The 15,907-nt window shown below is 40.5% G+C and overlaps 1 protein-coding gene across 2 annotated transcripts in view; it reads right to left on the bottom strand.

Annotated features, from left to right (window-relative positions):
* Nucleotides 1-3,596, bottom strand: part of EPM2A (EPM2A glucan phosphatase, laforin) — a 35,732-nt gene extending 32,136 nt beyond the window's left edge. The window contains exon 1 of one of the 2 annotated variants that reach the window (XM_058021256.1): nucleotides 3,335-3,596. In XM_058021256.1, the coding sequence (XP_057877239.1) occupies nucleotides 3,335-3,596 (262 nt within the window). Of the gene's footprint in view, nucleotides 1-3,010; nucleotides 3,139-3,334 lie in introns of those variants that run through there. The other variant, XM_058021257.1, reaches the window with a different exon arrangement.
* Nucleotides 3,597-15,907: the final 12,311 nt, after the last annotated feature.

The following is a 15,907-nucleotide window of genomic DNA, read 5'->3' as shown; positions in this document are numbered from 1 at the left end:
CCACCTCTTCCCCAGGCAGAGACAAGTTTCAGTAGACCAGGTTGCTCAAGGCCCCATCCAACCTGGCCTTCAACCCTTCAAGGAAGGGGCATCCACAGCTTCTGTGGGCAACAAAGGATCAACACTACAGTACAAGCTTGTGTAGGTACTACAAGCTTATGTAGGTTTTGTATAAAATTTATTTTTCCCCTTCCCAAAAACATAACGTATCAGTTGATTGTATTCCATCATCTCCAAATAGAGTTTGGAGCATACCTCTAGTAAATACCTCCAGTAAATTCCCTGTCCTTTTATGCAGCATGTTTCTTGATTAGCACCTACAGTTTATTTAGATGAAAGTAGGGGATAAAGGTACACATGAGTGTTTCATCATAAACTCACAAAAACAAACTCAAGCATAAGTTTTGTATTTATTTAGTTTTGACAGTATGAACAAATACTTTCAGCTCCCAAGCTGAGAGATGTGAAGTCCAGTTCTGAAGAATCAACATCAAAAACAAAGTACACAGACAGACACAGGTGCAGCTGCGAGTAAAAAAGGTACATACATGAATTTAGGTTTTTTTCTAAACCTATTCCCAGATTCTAAAGCTCAGCACAACCAACCTGTTTCCACAGATACCACAGCATATCACAAACCCTCCTGGACAGCAGGCTTCAGCTTTCACAGTAGGTGAGCAGGTACCAACCCTGAAGGAACCCACACAGCTCATGTGACCTGAGCCAGAAACACTCAATGGCTTTAAATGACAGGCCCTGGGTGCAGACCAGCAACATCTCCCTGGGACAGCAGGGCCAAGTCTCTGATCCTTCAGGAGCACAGGGGAGTCTCATCTCCCACTTCATCCTCCTAGGGAGGGGAATTTGTTCCCTCAAGGCACACACAACGACCCAGCGAATCCTGCACAGGCCAAGCCTTGCCGGAAAGCTTCCTACAAAATGCCACAGAGCACTGGTCTGTGACTTTTGACTCCTCTAGCCCACAGCAATAACTACCCCCACTTTTATCTTTCAGTCTTCTCACTGTATTGGAATGGCTGCAATTTGTACCACAGTAGGTATCATACTGTCATAAAAACAATATGCACTGCCAGTGGAATTCTCACACACATACATGTCTTAAGAAAAAAGCTGAAGTAATTTTCTTAAATACAGCACATGATTTCAACGCCCCATATATGTAAACATCTGACATCCATAACTAGACTGATATCCATGAACTACATTTTCTCTGGTTACAGATGGATGCCTCAACTCATAAACTTAGAGCAAGTATCATGCTGCACTTTCCTCTATCCCTCATAAATATCTCTTCAAAACTGCAGATGTTCTGCAAGTGCTAAGTGTTTCCCAAAGCCCATTTTAATTCTAAACATGCAGAATACTAAAGAGACAACGCATAGCATTTGTTTAGCACAAAAAATGCCTGTTCTTTTCTTTGAGAAGGGAGTTGTCTTTTCAAGTTGTGATTTTTATAATAACAAACAGATGACAGCCAAACTGTCATTGATCAACAGTTATAAAAAACAAAAAAACCCAAAAACCATTACAACAGATTAAAATGAACTGCAAGATTGCTTAGTTATTGAACAAGAAAACATCCTTAGGCTCTCTTCATGTAATACATTATGAAAAATAAATTTAAAAGTTTAAGCAAATTCGTGCTTTCCTGTAAATATCAACTGAGGAAAAAATTGTTAATATGAATGACTAATTTAAAAACTCTTCTGCATTTAGATGATATGCCCACTTGCTTTCTATCATTCCTGCTAAGCTGAAACTAAGCTCAAATTCCTGAGAATTCACAATGACAAGAACAAAATGCCAGCCAGGTGAATCCTAAAACTGCAAATCTGCCAGAACACAGTATGTTTACTACTCTGACTACACTTCCTAAACATGCTCCCTGGAACAGACAACATTTTGAGCTACCACTACTTCCAAACCAGAGAATAACCATCAACTTTACAACTGCTGATTCTCTGTAGTTATTCTCCATTATTTCTATAAAATTCTAATATATAATTTCTAATTCTACTATTATTTCTATAATTGCAGGGTGGTGACTGCTTTATATACCAGTATCATTGTCATATTATGTACAACTTGGCACCTTCAAAGAGACCCAATTCTGCTTCCTTGGACAGAGGTAAAGATTTTTATTCCATAAATTCACTTTTCCTGCAATTCTGGAAAAGAAAAACATGGTTAAAACAGGCAGAATATACTATTTGTTTTAGCTGCTAAACAAAACACTACTGTATGATGTACATAGTCCTTCATGATGTAAACTTCTGTGAATGCAGCATTAACACAAACTCTTTTATTAGCACAAAGAAGAACAAACAAATGCAACAGTTATGACAACATGCATGTTTTAGTCTACATGACAGAAAGGGAGTTCAGAAGTGTGGTATGTATTCTTAAAACACGTGAAGAGCAACTGGTCTACAACGTGTTATTTTGGTACATGGATTTTTATGCTATGAGTTAAAAATGCCCTCACAAATTACCAAGCAAGCTGACTTCCTTTCACTAGGTCAGATCATTCCTCAGGAGGTATATTTAGAGTTTGATTTGACTCAGCAGACGCTTGTCTGAGTGTTCTCTTGTATTTAAGATACTTCAGTGCACTAGAACAGCACATGGAAACTGACTAGAGTTATTCCACATTTGAAATCACACAGCAGGAGGAAAACACGCTGGAAGTACTACTGAAACAGCAAGAAGACTGGAAAAGCTGTAATTTAACTTCTCCCTGTGCTTTTCTTTAAGAAATCACAATAGTAAAATTTACCAGCCTGAAAATGCCATCATGACATATCACCCTAGCGAAATAAAATAACAACCCACACCATAGTGCATAGTACGAGATGCTAAATTCTAATTCTTTACTTCTGGGGAAAGGAAAAAAAAAAAAAACCACAAAAAACCAGAAAAAAACATCATGACAATGGATGCCTAAAGTAGCGGGGGGGGAATGAAACTCTTTGAAATAACTTTTACCAACCTAGAAAGGCAGCCTCCGTCTGCATTCACCCTCCTCCATCACACGGTTAAAAACCATTTTTGTTTGCGAGAACCCGCGTCACGGCAGCCTGGGCGGCTCTGCCTGCGAGCACAGCCCCGGCCACCGCCGCGCCGGGGCACCGGCAGCTCGGCCTCAGGCCCGGCCGGCCGGGACAGCCCCCGGCGGCGCCAGGGGCGGGAGCAGCCGGAGCCGGAGCCAGAGGCAGAGCCCGCCCTCGGGAGAGCCTCGCACCGCCCCTCCGGGCAGGGCCGGCGCGTCCTTGCGGCCGGGCATGCGAGGGACGGCGCGGGTCCCCTCCGTTACCTTCCCAGAGGAAGTGGCCGCCCTCCCGCCGCAGGAACTTGTACCAGAAGGGGCTGGCGGCGTCCTCGTCCGGCAGCGCCACCTCGGCCAGCCACAGCGCGGGCTCCTGGGCGGGCAGCGGGGCGCTCGGCCGCGCCCGCCTCATGGGCACGGCGCGCCGCGGGTCCCACTCGCCCAGCTCCGGCCGCGACCCGGCCAGCAGCAGCTCCGCGCCGCCCTCCGTCACCCGGGCGGGCAGCACCACGCCGAAGCGGAACAGCATTTTACTGCCGCACAAAGAACGGGCTTTATCGAGGAGCTCTGCTATCGCTGCGGCACGGCCGGCAGCAGAGCCGCCGCTGGGAGGCCGCCCGGGCCCGCCCTTCCGCCGGGGCTGGGGGCCGGGCACCGGCCCTGCTCCGGACACCACCCCTGGCACTGCCCCTGCCCCGGGCACTGCCCCAGACACCGGCCCTGCCCCTGGCACTGCCCCTGCCGCGGACGCTGCCCCGGGCACCGGCCCGGACACCGGCCCTGCGCTGCTGGACACTGCCCCTGGCTCCACCCCTGCCCCTGGCACTGCCCCAGCCCCGGGCACCGGCCCTGCCCCTTGCGGGGCCCGAGCGGCGGCTCCGTCGGTCGGGGCTGTTCCCAGCGCTCGGCTGGAAACTCCTCCCCACCTTCCCCTCCGAAAGCAGCGGCTGGGAGTTCAAACAGCACCGACCCTCGATCGCCTCCTAAAGCGGGGAGGGAAAATCCTCTCCGCTGCTAAACGCTGGCTCTGCTGGTTGCCAAAGGCTGCGCGTCACGTATGGTGACTTTAGCAAGGATTATTGCTGCGTTAAAGGAAGCCGCTGCAATTACTCCCAAGAGCCCAGGCTTAATTTAGCGCAGCAAAAACATCATTGAAAATTGCCATACGTGCAGCTACAAACAAGGACTGGCTGCAAATAAAGCTTTAGTGTTCATGATGTTTATGTCTTTCCCGCTGACAGCCAGCCAGTCGTGGTGAGAAAAGAAATGTGAAATGCTGAGGGAGGTTAGAAAGCTTTTAAAAGAAATCTGGGATTCTCTGAACGCGTTCTGTTTACAGCCAGAAGGGGAAAATTTGGCAACTCCTACGTGTAGCAATACTCAGGACTTAAAAAGACTGAGGAAGAGGATGCAATCCAACCATTTAATGGGCGGTCCCTGCTTGAATGCACCTATTTCAGAAGCTTTTAAGGACAGAAACAGAGTGGTAACTTTATTTAGGTCAAGTTCTGGGAACAGGATGAAGGCCTTTCAATGAGTCAAAAGAAATCCTGCCTCAATCCTGCCTGTTTGTTTCCTTTATTCAGGGTTGATGACACTGAAATGGATGTGCTGCCAAATTTATTTTTCAGAGTCGTTTAGCCAATTTTCACTGATACTCACTGAGTTTGGGTGATATTCTACCAGAATATCTTTTCCAGACATAACCAAAGCAAATGAAATTCTCATTGTCCTTCATTTCTGCTGGCTTTACTGTAGCACTGCTTCTTTTGTGGAACAGTGCAGTACATTTTAATTTTTTTTCTCAACCTTACAGTCAAGCTACCCATACCCTGTCTCATAATTGCCTTTCAAATATCTATCTCTTTACCATACACCTTCATTTTAACATTATAGATGAGACATAATGTAACAACTTTGGAGTTTTATCCTAAAGCTCAAGCATGACAGGAGTCCTCAAACCACCCCAGCATATTGTGTCTGCATAAAACCATATGCTTCTGCTCATTCCAGTCACAGTCTCAGCTTAAAAACTGCAGGATCCAATAAGACATCTGATTGACAGTTTAGTTCCTGGCTGTTGTCTAAGTCCAAGTGTAAAGAGACCAGCAACATCCATCTTTGGACAAATCTGAACTGCTTTATGCCTTTAAATATTGAGTCCTCATCTTAGACCCATAAGCCTTGTGGAACAATAAAAAATTGTTCTGTAGACTCTGATGTGCCAAGTAGTATCTTTAAAAATAATTCAGTCCATTTCTTCTCCAGGATCTGCCTTAATCCATTTTGTGCCACTCAATATTGTGTGTTAGATTAAGGTTAAAGATGACGGAAAGTGGCCAGCTTGATTTCCTGTGGTTTCCTCAAAAGCCCTAGTGCAGATTAGGGTTAGGTTGAGAGATCAACAGGAAGGGCTGAAAACCTGGATCTACTGATGGATCCTGCAAGACTAAGATAAAAACTGAAATGCAGACTGGCTTAGGATGTCCCATGGCTGGGTATAGTGGGAGCAGAAGAGCAGTTTATATTGGTGAAATTGCAAGCTGAATGGGGGCTGTGGACAGGATGAAATTTATTGGCATTAGATCTGAGACTGAGGAGCTAAAGGGACTGTCAAGGTCAATAAACAAAGGCAAATATATGGGTTTTTTCCCCCTGTTAGATTTGCATAGTCTATGATTTGTCATCTTCTAAACTGGAATTTCAGCTGGAATAAAGGCAGGGAAGGTGGGGAGGAGTTCCATTTACTTTTAGTGTTTGGGATTGAAAGAGTTGATGAAGTACTTCCACAGCTGAGCCATTGCCATAACCCTAAATTTAGTTTTAAGTGTCACCCTAAGCCTCTTAAGGAATTAACAATAGTTTCCTTTGCCAAAATGACCTGTTATTCTAGTCCTGCCTGGCCAGTGCTCTTCCCCTACAGTCCTCAACATTATTCTGAAACCTAAAAGCTTTCCCTATAGTCCAGTCATCTTTTACCACCACAAATTAAACATGACTATTTCCTTTTTTTTTCCCCACTATAGTAAGTCCTCATTCCAACTTGGCAAGCCTTAGAGTTCCCATTAAAAAGCTTTGGCACAAAGGGGCAAAACCCTAATAGTCAAGTTGTTTTTAACTGTCACAAAAACTACTGTCCGATGTCGATTCCTGTGGGAACAAACTCCCATCTTAGCGGTCTGTCTGCACTGTAACAATAAATGCTGTGCATCTGTGCCCCTCACAGCTGTTTAGGATCTCTCAGTATGCTTAGAGCAGCTACTTGCTGAGTGGAAGCCTCGACTGACCTCAAATCAAACAGTGAACTAGCAACACAGCGAGGCTTAGTGCCAAGTTTATTTTAAAGCCTTCAGTTTATTGTTTCTGCTACCATCCCAGGCATTTGCTAAAGCTGTTTCCAACTGGCAAAAAGGGAAGAATTGTATGAAGAAAAAGCCAGCTTATTTTTACACAGCATTAGTGTGCAAGAAGGGACTTGAGAGATCATAGTTTCTGCAAGAATCTGTTGCTTCGTGGATTTCACCTAAATTGTACCAATACCTAGTAGCCTTATGTAATTTCAAGCTAATTAGCTGGTTTATTATCCAAAATTTCTGCAGGTGGTGGGGATCTCACAGGAGAACTCACTGAGGCTGTGAACCAACTTAACATCAACCAACCATTAGTTATTCCTTCAGGTTTCTGCCTAATGGCTGTATCTGAAAGGATTCTGGGGAAAAGTCTGCATGTCCAGAAATTGGAGCTGTGACTTTATTTGCAGACATGTAAAACACATTTAAAGGCATTTTCACTTGCTGTGCACTAAACTTTTGCAGAATCACAGTTCTAACATTCTGCAGAAGGCTTATTTCTTACAGTGTCTCTTTCAGGGATAAAACTGTCCTGGTATTTTTGTGAACCCAAGAGTTTTAAAACATTTGTTACTGCCCAAGAAAACTTGGGCAAAGTATTTGCTGGCTGAAATTTTAGTAGATAGTAGTTGAGAAGTTTGACAGCATAGATCAGTTCAAAATTCAGCTTTCCAAGTGCAAAGTCAGATTTTTCTTCACAATTTTCTTATTTGAAAAGTGTCTACTAGGTATAGAGAGAGCATAGAGTTATCTGATCAATGTGAATACTACTAAAATGACAATTGAACTTATTAGTTCCACGCTGGGGTAGCCTGTGTCTGCAGTATACGTGTTCTTTAGTGATTCCAAACTTTTACCCCATAGCCCAGTTTGCAGCTTGGAACAGCTTTATCTGTTATTGCTGTACAGTGATCACAGATGATAATATTTCCAAGTAGGGAAATCTGTAGTGAGGAGAGAGAGTTTGAATAACCAAAACAAAACACAAATACAGAAAGATCTGGTTGGAGAAGGGAGGGAGTGTCCCTGATTGCAAGTTGTGGGTGATGTTTAGATTAGCAGTGCTCCTTCCTAGACTTGCCTTTCTTCCCTTTTTAGGTCATTTTCTTTCTTGTAAAAGATACAGAGAAAGTGTTATTGCAATTCCCAAATGTTTCTGCTAATTATAGAAAAGCAGCACATGGTACACAGTCTTGCTTGTAAAAAGGCAAACATTTATTTTATGTGATAAGCTGATTTAGATGTATTAGTGATTTGGGTAAAATGTTCATTCCTGTAAAATTTAGACAGCCTGTATTTCTTCAAAGAGATTGAGCTAAACATAAAAGAAACCCTATTCTAGTGCAAATAACTTAAGACCATGGTTTAAGTGAAAATTGATTATGTTGATTAATCTAAACTAATTAATCTATGGACCCAGACCTTCTAATGGAATTCTAACTGTCCCTCTCATATTAATTCTGATAGAACTATAAACTAATGCTCTCACCAATACTTCTAATTTAGCAATACAGCAGCTAAGAAATACCTTTATAGACTGAAAACTGAAAGAAGACTAAGAATTAAAGAACTTGTTAACAGATAAGCACTGCTAGCCATAATTTTTAGTGTTGAGCTGTGTCAGAGCAGTGATAACTGCATGAACCATTTTAGCTGCTTATTGCTAGAAGCAACCTTTTATGCAGACTAAGCTACAGAAGTTCTGTCAGAACTGACCATTTCAGGAACTGCATTGGAAAATTATTCTGCAAGAATAGACAGGACACAACAGGAGATGGTTTCCACTTTTGCATGGGGGTTTGTGTAGCATATTTTAAAAAAAGTTTGTTGTTTTTAGAAGCAACTTGGCAGTATAAATATGCAACAGCATTACAGTAAACACTACAGAAATACATACAGGAATAACTGATCTGGTAGGTTTCTTTTTTCAACATCCAGTTAAGCCGTCTGCATCCTCCCCAGCCTCGTATGCCTTGGGAGCTGGAAAAAGTCCCAACATATTTCAGCACAGGGCCCTTTCAGGATGTCCTATCAGCCTCACCAATGTCCAGAAATTACCAAATATTGCAGACTAGTCCTACACATGGCTTCTTTCCTGCCCAGAGTGAGCCACGCGGTTTTTGGAGGGATGCTCCATGTCATCTGTGGTGCATTTGCACTGGGATGCTGTGACCCAACCCAATCCAGAATTCTGGCAGCCCTAGCAGGAACATGGCTCTTCTGCCAGGCACAAAGGGGTGAGAGAGGCCAAGGGCCTACTTGGAGATCAAAGTACATGGAGCTTCTTGAGTGAAAAACAGTGTGTAGCAGTAATCATTACAGTATTAACTCATTGTAAGCTTCATTTTGTAAGTCTGTTACCACCAATGATATATCAAGTTTGTAATTAAAATGCCATAAGGGAAAAAAAAAGTGTTTAGGCTGTTTAGAAACAAGACAGTGTAAAAACAAATATGTGACTGTATGGAATAGCAAAACTTTATTTCATTAATTAGGAGAACGCAATCTCACCCAAAACTTATGTGCTATAATATGACATAAATTTTTAAGTAGAACAATGTGCCTGCCTTTTTTCTTGGCAGACTTAAATAATCCTTCCAATTTCAAAAGCCAATGCTCACAGATCCTAATAACTGTGCTCCAGTCTAATGCACCTTCTGTACCTGTGCAGGGTTCTCAGTGTTCGTGGGATCCCCAGCAAATTACTGATTGATAGAAAGTTCCTGTCTATTATACTCCTGGGGTTATTTTAAGAAAAATTTAATTGCTTACTTTTCATTATGCAGACCTTTTAATTGCAATTGTTTTTTGTATGACCAGCAACATTTCAGGAAGTCACACCCAGCATTAAATGTGGAGAAGAAGGTGAAAAAAGCAACCTTGGGAAAGGAACTTTAACTGTTCTTTAACCCAAGCCTCTTTGACAAGAGAACTTCCCTCTCAATATGTGCTTAAGCAATAGGTTTCTAGCTCCAAAGCTGACTGGAATTTAATAAACAGCCTAAAAAATGGAAGTCTTGCTGACAAGTCTGACTAGATTTTAGGTAAGTCAGAAATAGAACCATTTTACTGCATAATGATTGAACAGCTTTGGAACAAAAGCTGTTTGGAACAGTAAAGGGAAACTTTTAATATTTTTTTAAAAATTAAGCAAACAAACTGAAGGATATTATCCTTCAAGCCATGGCCCTATATCAGAAAAGGGAACAGAAGCAATTATTCATTTAAGTATACAATTCTCAATGGTTATTATATGCTCCTCATAGTAAAAGAAATCAAACTTACTGGTGACTGACCCTACCAATCAATTTATTTTTCCAATTATATAAAAAAGTAAAAACAAATTAAAGCCTTCTTCTTAGACTGAAATTGGATCAAAAAACAAATCCAGAAGTTATCTTTAGATCAACACATGATTTTTAAGGTCTACTAAAAGTGGCAGCAGAAATAAAAAAAAATAAATCAGAAAGCACCTGCTTCCTACCCAACAGTCCCACCACATACAAAAAATAAGAAGTGGTATCACCAGCTAAATCTAATAAAACAGAGATTTAATGCTTGAGTGTATATAACTGCATACAGAGTATCTTAGTCTCTTATCTTCTTTCCAGATATGAATCTGTTGCTGTATCACTGCATGAATACAACACATTGCTGCTGCTTATCTTTCTGGTTTCATGTATTTACCAAATTTTCCACTGCACATCTCTATATTTTAAAGAAACTTTATTTTGGCTGTTTTGGCAAGCTTTCCTAAATTCACTTACCCAGCACAAAAATAATCCTTGCTAAGAAACAAGCACTACTTTCATCCAGATATAAAGAAACTCTGGGAAATAGGAATTGCAGTCTAGAATGAGAGTGTAAACAGCCTGCAACTTAGCAACCTTCCACAGGCCATGGCAACAGCTTGCAGCCAAGAACCAGGAGATGTGTATGACATACTTTGCAGACTAGATCATAGACAGGGGACTCCTGCTACTTAATTTGGTATGTGTATGTTGCTGTGTACCATAGTAACCTGTTTCCACTTGAGCTCAAGTTCTCACACAGATGCCTCCCCATTAACACAGCCATCCCTCAAGGTAATGCCACAGAAACCTCAGCTGAGCTGTACCTGGCCCCTAAGTCAGCAGCTGATCACTTGGTTTTTCTTCATCTGTTTGAAAGAATAATGAAGATCAGCCCAAAACCAGATCTGCGATGTGGAAGTACAGCACACACTTCAAGTATTCTCTGTGTAGAGTTACACTTGAATTACACATACATTGTCTTGAACAGCTATAAGAACACTTGGATTTTCAAATGACATTATCTTCCTCAGTGCTTACTTTTTTTTCTTACTGCATGAAACTATAATGCAAGCTGTCTGAAACTTCTTACACCTGTGCCCTCTAAAGTGGCTTTGATTTAACTGAAAAACAGCACTGAGCTCTAACTTTTAGAGATTCCTTCTTGGTTTACTTTTATACACTCACTAATCTGCACTCTTCCATAAGCATAAATTCTCAAGCTAAGATCATTAAGGCTTAGTGCTTTATAAAATATTGTCACCAAATGCTTTTCCTATTCTGAGATAAATCTAAACAGAAAAGGTAACAGATTCATATATTAATACCAGGCATTAATTCTCAAGTATTACACTCACTACCTCAAATTCCAGATAAGTGGAATTATTTTCTTAAATTATCAGAATTAGTTTTTGCTTGACAGCAAATTCCTTGTCTGTGAAGCTCATAGAATAAATCTTGATCTGATCTCTCACTTTTTAGGTTCCTGCCCATAAAACAATGAGATGGGAGGTTTTAAATATATATTTATGTAGGAATTGTTGGAACTAGTTCCATGCAAATTTCAAGCACTTTTGAGTTCCAGCCAACTAACAATTCTTTGTAGCATGTAGTAGAATATCATGTTCCAAGTTCTCAAGAACATAAACTTCGTTAAAGAACAGGTTTTTTACACTGCACACATTTATGAGTAATTTAAACTTATTACCAAATACAGTTATCCCAGTGGCTAAAATATCACTATTTGATTCCAGAGGACCCTATGCTGAACATGCATGAGACTTAGACTTTTTTACATCTAACACTGCAAGAGCTGAGCCCATCATTATTTGCCTCCAAAAGTAACTGAGCCAAGGTGGCATATTGTGTTGTAATAACTCAATTATATCTACATTCTAATGCTTTTCCTTTTTATATTTTTAAGGAGAGAGGCAAACCAGTATTCATATCATTTTAGCTCCATGTCTTTGTAGGGAAAGTTAAACCAATCTTACTCAAATGAGGTTCAGCCACATTTTTTGCAAAGCGTTAAACACTAAACCTCACAAGGTAGGTTTTTCTCTCTTCGTATTTAAAAAGCATGAAATAAAAAGCACTGTCAGTGCCTTCACTTGCTAGCAGAAAGATTCAGAGTGACTCCAGCAAAACCATTCCTTTTTGAAAGTGGAAAGCTAAGACTTCATGAGAAGTAACAGATAAATCCACACCCTCCTTTGACTTTATTACCACATAAAGGATTATGTATCTCTGGAAACACATATTTCATTTTCTGTGCTTTCAGACCATCTATTTTAAGCCATGGGTATTTAACATAGGTGGAAGTTTTAACTTAAAACTTTATGAAAATACAACTGCAGTTTATAAAGCTATGCAAAAAAATGGTCTTTTACATACATAATTTACACTAGTATGACTGTGGAGTAAGTGTCTCAGTAGGAACAGCCAGTGGGATATTATTATTTTTTGAACAATGCCAAGAAAACTACAGAAACTAAGTAAAAAGGAAATATTGAAAAGAAGCTCTTCCCTGTCTGAACTATGCAGACACCAAGAGAGACTGATCCTTTTTCTACTGCTTCCCTCTGCCGTGTTTTTTGCAAAGTTCTGTGGATTTCATTAAAGCTCACAAACAATCAGCTCAAAATGTAAAGGGGACTATTAAACTTCAGCAACAGATTTAGGTACTATATACATTTTTTGAAAACTGCAATTCTCTGCCATTCACAAATGCTTGCAAATATAACAGCCTTTTCTTTAGGGACAAGTCATTGACTAGAGACCTATACAAGGGAAAGCTACTGAAATATTTCATGGCAATGGACTAGAGTGATGGATGAATGGCACACTATTACCTAGAAGGGGTTATTTCAGACCTGGAGAGTCTTTGGTTTAGAACTGTGACGTATTTTAAGCAGCAACCCACATGACTTGGATTAGAACAGCTTGAAAATTGTATGGAAGTCAAATGGATCCACTCATTTCCCCACAAACACCTCTTTATGTAAATTTAGCAACAGTGTTGACATCATATGACAGAATGTGAACATGTACCAATGTCTATGCCATAAATTTGTGTAACACATAAGCTAACAAACTTCAGATTGTTCTACTGAGACCAAAACCACTCAAAATCTGTGAAAAGTTGTTATGTACATAATAAATATATCTGGTAGTTACTAGCAGTCTTTCCTAAGTTCTGGTAAGGTTTATGTCTACATCACTACAGAATGAGTGGTTTTATTCTGCATTTATTATTCCGCATTTATTAATATTTGCTTTGCTGTAGCACATCTTTGTTCAAACATTACTACCTGCATAAATTCCAGGAGACAGAAACCAATTCATTTGATGTATTGATCCAACTAAGCATAAAATTAACTCTACATGGATTTCAAAGAATTACTATAGTCATAGCTTTAGCATCTCACTTCATTTAAATGTGACTAGATTTATATGATCCATATAGCAATAAATAGTGATTTTTTTTCCTTAGAAGTTGCATTATGGGTATGTTCATGAGAAGCATTGCAATTACAAGCTGTGTGGTCACAGGTGTCTGCGGGCTGCTTACCCTTACTGTGGGTGAGTCCCCAGATAATGATCCTCATGATAGTTTCAGCTTGAGCACAACTAACACTTTACCACCATGGATGCAAGCAGTCACTCTAACCTGGTTAAAATATGGAAGAAAAACATGCTCATATGATCTTCATGCAACCATCAGGTACTTTGCTTGAGATCAGAAGTCACAGGGCATGCATCAGTTGGCCACTTGTTAACATTTCCCCAAGCTCTGCTAGGTCACCACAGCTGCCAGGGAATATTCATTTACTCCATGTGTTGTTCTCACTAAGTACCATAGTTAACAGTAAGTTGTTCAATTGCTGTAAACCAAGAGTGGCTTAAAGTTCAAATAGAATGTTCCAAAGGCAGGCTGTGCCCTACCTTTAGAGAAGTGGATTTTAAACCACTTTGCTGAGAGCATATGCACGGTCAGAGCAAAATTAAAGAGTTACAATTTACCTTAACTGTCAAAACCATAAATGACTCCATATTCTCCACCTATTTCAATGATTTCCTACTTACAGTTTATTTCATCTATGAATGTTCTGGCCAACCTTATTTACCACACCTCTACACAAGGTAACTAACTCACACAGGTTTCTGTTGTTATTCTGGGACTAGTCTAGTTACTGCAGTAGCCACAAAACCTGCTCCTGCATAGACTCCCTTCCATGGGTGGAATCTCCTGCCAGAAGCCTGTTCCTGTGGGACCTTTCCACAGCCTGCAGCTTCCCTCAAAGTAGATCCACCTGCACCCCACATGGAGTCCTTCACTGGCTGCAGAGCTAATACCTGTTCCTCTGCAGTCCTCCATGGGGTAGAGGAATGAGCTGAGTTACCATGGTCTTTTCCACAGATTGCAGGGGAATCTCTGTTCCCACATCTGGGACCTCCTGCCCCTAACCCTCTGTGTCTGCAGGGCTGTTTCTCTCACGTTTTTGTCACTCTTCTCTCACAGCTGCTACATAAGTGTTTTTCACAGTCTCTTAAATGTTCAGTCTCTCCTCACAGAGCTTCCTCCCTCTGGATGGTAAAATTAGCAAATCTGGGATCATTAAAGTTTCACCTGAAGATCAGAAGGACAGTAGATAAGTCAGATTGCCAATCATACAGCTTTTGTAAATGTGTTTTGTTTTGGCTTTGGTTTTCATTAAAAAGAAGCACTTGCTTATCTACATGCAGGAGATTTCATTTGAATGAAATATGGAAACTGAGTTTTCTATTTACTTCCCAGGTTCTCCTAACAACCATTAATCAACACTGTTTGTACATTGAAAAAACCCCTTATCACTGAGGATTTTTGCAGTTCTTGGTGTGGGTCTTTTTCTTGGTTGGTTTAGTTCTAACCTTTAATATAAAGACTTCTGTGTATACCCAAGAGGCCATCTGCTGAAAAATATGATTACAAGTTACAACTCAATTTAACTGATGTCAAAGATGCAGATCACTTTGATAGAGTCTGTTTTATCACAAAATATGGAAGCAATTTTTGTTGTATGCAAGCCCATCTACTCAGTAGTCTTCCTGCATTGTTAATTCAAGAATATCCTACCCATCTGTATATTAAAAAACACATGCCCAGTGCTCTACCTTATAAACATCTTGCTTGTAAGTCAAGCCACCTTGCTTAGGCAACACAGCATCCAGTCATCCCTTCCTCTTCAAATACACAATGACGTGGAACTCTGGACAGCTGATGCTCATAAACAGCTGTCACGGTTCATAGCACTGGTACTTTACCTTAACCAAGGTTCAAAGCTCTCTAAGCAGCACACATTTCCTGTTTGCTGCAAGGGCCTCCAGAATCACAGGTGGAACACAACTATATAATTAAAATTCTAAAGAGAAAACAATATTCAGAAGATTACACAACACATAACAATCAAACATTAACACTTCCGAACAAAGTCCAGTGCAGGTTCATACCAGGTCATTGATTGTTCATTTGTTAACCAGTCACATAATCAGATTAGTTTTGTCCTGCAGCCTACCCCTGTGCTATGAATACTAATGCCAACCCAACTTTCGTTTTACTAGCACAATTGCCTCCATTTAAATCACAATAAACTTGAGAGTAGCTCTCCTGTTACATACTTGAAAACATAGGTTAGGTTAGAAAAAAGTAGAAAACATAGATTAGGTGAGAAAAAAGTCAAATGTTAAATGAAAAGCATATAGCAATCTATTTTTTCTGTTCCTTTCTTTAACATCTTGTAAAATTCTTGGCTCAATATGACATTATGATATTATGAAACTGAAACAATTTTGTGAAGTCATTTCATCTTTTCCTACTACTGTTTTCCTGCAGCTCATTCATTTTATGATTTAGATAAATATCTAAATGTCAGCCCAGTTTAGGATGAAACTAAGAACCAGAACACTGAAATATCCTCAAGGCAAAAATCACATTTTCCTGATCCACTGTACAAATCTAGCCCTAATGAAACTCTAGTTTTCCTGTATTTTGCAGTAAAACTCTATGGGTTTTTTTCCTACTACTTGAGGAGGCTGCAAGGAGGCTGTATATATACTGCTGCATGTATCACAGAATTTAGTCTGTCAAAATGGCAGAGGTGTGGATTTTTGCCATGATAGTGCATCTTATGATGATTAATAATGTTGTCTTGACCACCAGG

The sequence above is a fragment of the Melospiza georgiana genome, chromosome 3 (genome assembly GCF_028018845.1).
Source record: "Melospiza georgiana isolate bMelGeo1 chromosome 3, bMelGeo1.pri, whole genome shotgun sequence".
NCBI lineage: Eukaryota > Metazoa > Chordata > Aves > Passeriformes > Passerellidae > Melospiza > Melospiza georgiana.
The sequence above is the reverse complement of the archived record's forward strand: the minus strand, read 5'-3'. Positions and strand labels throughout refer to the sequence as shown.